This window comes from Colossoma macropomum, unplaced genomic scaffold (assembly GCF_904425465.1).
Source record: "Colossoma macropomum unplaced genomic scaffold, Colossoma_macropomum, whole genome shotgun sequence".
Classification (NCBI taxonomy): Eukaryota; Metazoa; Chordata; class Actinopteri; order Characiformes; family Serrasalmidae; genus Colossoma; species Colossoma macropomum.
In genome coordinates this window covers 164,978-172,331 of record NW_023495503.1, presented here as the reverse complement: position 1 = coordinate 172,331, position 7,354 = coordinate 164,978, and the positions used below count along the sequence as shown (strand labels likewise).

At 39.4% G+C, this 7,354-nt stretch overlaps 1 protein-coding gene across 1 annotated transcript; it reads right to left on the bottom strand.

Annotated features, from left to right (window-relative positions):
- Window positions 1–327: 327 nt before the first annotated feature.
- On the bottom strand, window positions 328–6,395 carry LOC118802241 (galactose-specific lectin nattectin-like). The gene is made up of 7 exons (XM_036562726.1): window positions 6,267–6,395; window positions 5,413–5,487; window positions 3,066–3,169; window positions 2,618–2,746; window positions 2,409–2,515; window positions 2,077–2,143; window positions 328–454 (listed from the first exon to the last, which is right to left on the bottom strand). The coding sequence occupies exons 2-6, from the start codon at window positions 5,474–5,476 to the stop codon at window positions 2,131–2,133; spliced, it is 417 nt and encodes a 138-aa protein (XP_036418619.1). The 5' UTR covers window positions 5,477–5,487; window positions 6,267–6,395; the 3' UTR covers window positions 328–454; window positions 2,077–2,130.
- Window positions 6,396–7,354: the final 959 nt, after the last annotated feature.

Genomic DNA, 7,354 nt, shown 5'->3' with positions numbered 1-7,354 from the left:
TCAGCAACCATAAATGGGTATTTCAGATAAAAGCTCATAATTAAGTTATATGAAGAAATCAGATGCTGTGTAATACATCAAATTCAGTATCAGAGCATTACAGTAAAATAGGGACAACATTCTACTGTACAGTACATGGGCCCTGGAATATACTGACCAACTCTTCTTAGTAAGAAGACTAATAATACAGATGGGTGATGAATCAGTCAGGAAGCAGGAATTATGCAATGCTGAATTTTATTTGAAATCAATCACAGCCCCTTGTACACACAGATTATAGTGATGTTGTTTTTAGACCACATATAGAAACTGAAAACAAATGATCATAATAATCTTTTATGTTTAATATCTGGGGCTCTCAAAGCTAAAGCGTTGATTATTATATGTGATTTCTAATACATGCAGAAGAGTGCTGGAAGGAACAGGTCAGGTCAGTTCAGGCTTTCCAAACCATCTAAAACAAGAAAGAAAGTCCATTAGATCAAATTCGAGATTGTCAAATTGATAGAAGCATTGGGCTACACTGGGTCTGTTTACACCTCACATGGAACATGTGTTTTGGTGGTGGGATCTCTTTTGGATTCCACTCAAGCGCATGAGAAGCCGTCCCCAGCACACAGTGTGAGCAGATTACGTTCAGATCACTCCAAACACATTCAGAGGTGGTCAGAGGCGGACCTTGAGCATAACAAAATGTGATTTTGATATCTGAATCCAATTATGTGAGCAGAAATGTGTCGGCTGAGTGCTGACCAGCGGAGTGAGGGGACAAACAACAAAATGAAAGATGAGGGATACACAAAACTGAAGTTAGTCCTGAACCAAGAGCCTCCCTGCACTCCAGGCTGATGGAATCATCCAAGCCAAGCTTGTTGACTCATATCATAACAGGTAATAGTACATCCAGATACAATCTGGACACAAAACACATGTTAATGCAAGCCATAAACTCACTATGTTTTAGAAAGCAAATATCAGGCTGAAAGCATCATCGCCAAGAAGTGGCACAACTGTCAAACAACCCAAAAAGTCTGGGCTTCAAAGATATGGTTTACACTATTTTTCCCCCAAATGTATATACTCAATAATGAAGGTTCTTCAGTGGTTCTTTGGTGAAGAAATTGGTTCTACATAGCACCATGAATGCTAAAGGAACACTTTCCATGGGACTAAGGGTTCTTTGCATCATGAAAGGGTTCTTCAGATTCAATGGAGAATGTACAGTAGATGTGTAATGTAGGAGGTGCTGAGGCAGGATGCAAGTGCAAGTTGCTTTTATTTAAGTGAGATCCAACAGAGTTTAAAAAATACAGTGGCAGAGGTGACCGGAACAGATAAATCCATGACAAGGCAAAACAAAGTAAAACAGAACTAAACAAGAAACAAAACCTACAACCAGAGAAACAGGCAACAGCAACTGGATATATAGACAATGCAAGACAAAGGGACTGAGCAAACACAGGGGTATAAATACCAGCAGACAACGAGAAACACCTGAGACCTATGAAAGGGCAGGGCTAGGAGACAAAGAACAGGTGAAGACACATGGCAGACATAAAAAAACAAAAAAAAACAAAAAAAAACACACAGCACTGGGAAACCAAGAACAAGGCAAAAAGAGAGAAAGACCAGGACAAAGAGTGAACAGGTGTTACAAGATGGCTCTACATAGAACCTTTTTAAAAAGGGTTCTGTAAAGCACCAGAAAAGGTTCTTCTATTGTTAAGATGTCAGGCTTGTTACAATAGAACAACACTTTCACATTGCAAAAAACTTTTTAAACTTGTAATAATTATATTCTTTGAGTGATGTGAGCATACAAACACACACACACACACACACACACACACACACACACACAGTGTTTGTTATTATTATTATTATTATTATTATTTTATTACTTCTCTATCTAATAGCACTGCTATTCTTTCACACCCAGTCCAGCAACGCCTGATCATCGCTTAAGGTCTGGATCAGTATCAGGATCAGTATTTGCATATAATTTGTTAGAATAAAAGAATGTCAATAACAACTTTCTATGGCATGCTGTGCAATGCAGAAATAAGGAAAACACACCATTTCCAGGCCCGTCTGGCACAGACAAAAGATTGTTCCTCAGTGCAACCAAGATCATCCCAGCCTCCTACAAGAACAGTGCAAAGAGTTCCATGAAATATGAACTAATAAATACAAAAAACAATATTCCAATGAAATACAACAATAATCATAAAAGCATAGAGTGGAAAAGATGGTAATGGAAGCATAATGCTATAATAAATGCATTTATCAATCATAAATAACGTTAAAAGGATTGTGCTAGGAACATGTCTCAGTGAGATGAGCATGTAGCCAGCAGTAGAGCGTGAGGAAACCAATAACAATAAGAAGAAGACCCAGAAAATTGTTACCATTGTAGTTGGTCTGCAAACAGCGTCCAGAGCCATCTGGCTGGCCTCGGGGTCCATTTAGAGAAGTCAAAATCAGAGCCATCAGACCAAACCCAGCGACCAGCATCCTGAAGAAGAGCAATCTGAAATGAGTGTCGACTGTTCCAGAGAAAAGAGACTGAGCACACAGAACACTGGGAGAGATTCAGCACTAACTCAAACACACTTACACTCTTTTTGCCTCCGAGCCACGTGGGGCGATCTTCACCAGTGTGAAGTTGAATCAGACCCTTAATGAACTTGTCTTCATTATTATTATGCACTGAAGTCAGAATGGCACCAGATTCTATACAAACATTCTACAGAAAGAATTTATAGAGAGATTTTACCAAGATGGACATTTAGTTTATTCCAACCTGTTTGGGTGTTTACTTTTAAATGTTGGATTTTCTACAAAGTACTAAACTACTACTAAAATACTAAACATTAATAACAACATTATATTTTTAAAACTAAAACATCAAACTCATTTAAAGATAAAAAGTAAAACATAAAATCAACTCAAACTGCTTTACTGCTCAGGCCATCTAACACAGAACAGTCCACCTGAAGGACATTTTGCACAAAATATGGTGGTTTAGCCTGAACACCTGTAGAAACAGCACTGAATAAAGGTACCTCAGCCTCCTTCCATGAGCTTCCATTGCCAAAAAATTTGTATATGTGTGATCCATGCAGCTTCCATCCAGAGCCTTTGACAAGCGGTTTACCTACTGCAGTGTCTGCATTAACAACAGGTTGTGAGAGTTTGAATATCTAAAAAAATGGCAAATTAGGTAAAAATACAAACCCTACACTGTTACTTTATCTGGGAATTTCGGATGTTGTGTTTCAAACCTACAGACATTCAACAGTTTATAAACTCCTTGGACATTAACTTGGCACGTTTCATTAAAGGCTTCTAGCTAAGTAGATCATTTTCATGGTGTAGCTGTATTTCAGTTTCAAACTGAGAATGCATCCAAGATGAAAACATTATTTGTTTTGGAGAAAACACAAAGCCTCATTTCGCTCATTTCTAAGCCTCAATGACTTTTGCTTTGCTGTTATACTCAGTGTTTTTGAACACCACAACAGACAGTGCTGCAACAGAATATCAAAAGAACGCTAAAAAGGGTTTGAGCTCATTAGTTCCAGTGAAGGGTGATGTTGATGCTAAAGCACAATGACATTTTACACAGTTATCTGCTTCCAGCTCTGTGTCAGCAGTTTGGGGAAGAGCCTTTCCTGTTCCAGCATGACTGAGCGAAAGACATGGAGTGACCGGTTTGGTGTGGAGGAACTCCAGTGGCCCTCACACAGCCCTGAACTCAACCCCACTGAGCACCTTTTCAATTTCTATTCCTAACCAAGTCTTAACATCCAACATCAGTGCCTGATGCTGTCTAGGCCGATTGGGCAAAAATGCCCACAATCTCCAAAATCTTGTAGAAGCTTCCCAGAAGAGTGGAAGCTGTTGGAGCTACAAAGGGGGATGAACTCCATATCAATGCCTATGGATTTAGAATGGGATTCATACAAGCTCCTGTAGGTGTGATGTGTAGGTGTCCCAGTACCGTATAGTGTACCTCTTGTGACGTGATTAGTCTAATCTAAATAAGAATTTGTAGAAAAAATACTCAACTTAAATTGTTTCTTTGGAATAAACTTGTGTGAAATGCGCTGAACATTAAATATTACTCAAGTCTTAACTTGAGCCATTTGTAAAAGCTTTTGTCACTTCACTACGCAAACACTGTTTGCTAAAGGTCTGGATCAATATATGCATATAAAAGAAAACAAACAATGGCTGTTTGAAAAAGTACAGTCAGGTAAACTGTTATGATAAAAAAATGTTGGTAACATCTGTCTGTGACCTGCTCTACAATACACAGACCAGACGTCCAGGACTGAGCTAATCAGACTCGTCTGAAACTCTGTTATGTTTTCCTTAAACTTTTAATCACTACTTAGCAACCGTTGCTAGCTGCTTTTCAGGTTTTTTTTCAGGTCAGGTCATTGGCAACACGCCACGCCTGCTGAGCGTTAAAGTTACCATGACAGGGTGCTGTTTTCTACTCAGTAGCAAAGGCCAAAATAAACTTCAATATCAGCTTTGGATCGGTCTGTGTGGTAAACCTGTTTTCTGCATATCATTTTATTTTCATTACAGTCGTAGTTGGTAGTTTTAGATGATGCTGAGCAGATTGTGTGGTTGATGCAAACTTTGGTAAACTACTATTTTAACCCCATAGTAAGTTAATTTAATTAAATAGATGAAGTGAGCAAACCCACCACAAGACCAGAGCAAACAGCAGCAGGACAAAATATTCATTTTCATTTCTGTTATGTATACATAAAAAAGAAACTATTGCCATTAAACTGTTCAGAGTAAACCACGTGGTTACGTCCTCCTGAAATGACCGTGTGGCATTATTGGATGCAGTATATAAACAAAGAACATGGAACCCAAACCGCGTACTGGAATGTTTTTCCAGAGCAGCACGTCATCCAGGTCTCTTTGGAGTACTGAGGAAATTCATGAGGGTCTCGTACTGCATGCTACTTACTAATTTGGGCTCAACCAGTACATGAGCAGTATGTCTCAACTTTTTCCAACAAAAGCCAAAGAGTTCATTTGTAGGTAACTTTTTGAAATTTGTAAGAGACTTATTTTAGCCACGCCCCTGCATTTTAGAGCAGGAAGTGAGGCTGCATCCCTGTCCCTCATGGCCACATGGTAAACAGTGAAATCCCATTGTTTTGAAAATATGATATTTTTATGTGTCAACAGCTGTTCAGAGCTGTGTTTTCTGCTCATGTACTGGCTGCATTTTTGAGCTCAAAATGATCTAAAATGGTCACTGAAACAGTCAGTACTGAAATGTTTGGTTACTGATTTCTCTCAGAATCACACACTATTTTCTTCAGTCCTTAATCAGTAATGATGTGACTGCATATCAGTGGAATGGATGTGTTTTCTCACCAGCTAGCTGGACACTGAGGAGACACATGATCCCAAGGAGCAAGGAGGAGCACCTGATTGCCATGACGACAGAGACTGCAGAGAAATTTCAGACACAGTAGATCAGTCATAGAGTTTAATATATCAGAGATCACAATGTACACAAACATAGACAGAAACAGCTTAACTGGTTAAGTCTTTGATAAACTGACCCTTTTGTCAGAGTGTTTGATGCTGTTAGATGTTCAGTTTTATTTGATACAGTAGAAGCTGGTTAGAGAAAGAAGGTTTGAAACACTCTACTTTTTAAACTCCAAACAGTCTCCTGTGAAATTCTAAACAGTCTTCTGAAATGAAAGCTAATGTTATAGTTTGTCGAAAGTGTGGCATAAACAATATTCACAAGAATTTCTAGGAAAATTTCATGAACATATTTTCTAGGGAGCAGCAGAGATGGTGGTGCAGAATATCATTGTGTAAATGCCACCCTTGTACTTTTGCTCGCTGCTGGTGGGCGTTTCTATGTCTTATAGAAATAAAGGAACCATACGTATTTCTTCACCATCACACTCCATTTAATATAATGAAGAACTGATTAGCTAAGCAAGTGTTGGATCATAATGACAAATAATACTGGACTGCTGTGAGGAGAGGTTTAAAAATGGTTAAATGAACATGCTGACATCTATAAAACATTTCATATTACATTAATATTTTGAATTTATTCTAATATTAGCGTTTTTTGAGCGAATAAACACTTAGATCCCTTAATTGTAATATTTTCAGTTGCCTAAAACCTTTACACAGTACACTGTATATATAAACACTGTTCTGTGTATATTAAGTCAAAGAGTCAACATACTGAACATAATTACCAGTGAACAAGCTGTTGTTCTTCTTATCCTCTGGTGGATGATCTTGTGGATGGGTTCTTCTGCTGAGGTGGTGGAGAACTCTGTGGAGATCTTCCCAAGCAGACAGTGATGCTGGACTGCTGGATCACCTCTTTATATACAGGAGGAGATGAAGTGGAGAGATCGTATGAGAGAGTCTGGTCCAATCAGCAGAGCTGTAAGAAGGAGTGAACTGAGGTGTGTGTTTCAGACACTGTCCTCCAACAGTCTGCCCACATCGCCTACTAGTAGAGTAATTAGTGTACTAGTCAACTGTGCATCCCCTGGTATGTGTTCAGTCAGGAATTTAGATGTTTCACCAGGTTAATGTAAATTCTGTCATCATAATCCAGATTTTCTCACTATTAAAGCAGCTGATCTGACTGTTTGCTGTCATAACCTAATATAGAGATCAGAGGACACAGCCTGTTTACACTCACCCTAATCAAATGTAACATCTGCATCCAGATACTGATCAGATCTGGAAGAAAGTGAGGAGCAGAACAGAAAAGATGCATTAATAAAAACACACTGTTTACTTATAAAGTAATAAAATTTGTATTAAACATGTGCCGCTCCACCAGCAGGCTCCTGACCATTTGATGGTTCGCCACATGCTGCTCCTCAAGCTGCTTCCATCGCTTTTCAGCATCATGAAAAGCAGCCTGCAGCTCCCACCAGCTGGCCAGTGGCAGCTGGACCAGGGTCTTGATGGCTCCTCTTCTGCCTTGGAGACTCCCTCAGTGCGTTGCCATCCTTCTCCTGGGTTTCGGCACCAATATAGCATGCCCTGCGCTACCCTGGGGTCAAGGAGTGTTGCAGCAGCCATATTCTTTCATTTCAAGCTCGAACACTCCCAAACAAAGTAAATACCATAATCAAACCAGGCCACTTTTCAGTGGCTTCAGAACTACAGACTTTTCAGTCCAAGCAAAGCTTTTCAGCTTTGTTGTTGCTGCCGGACTTCGGTCAGTGCAGCCAAGCACAGGTGAACATACATTGAAAACCACTTTTTGCAACCTGGTAACCTGGTCACCACAAGGGGCTGGAGTATAATTGAGCTCCAGTCT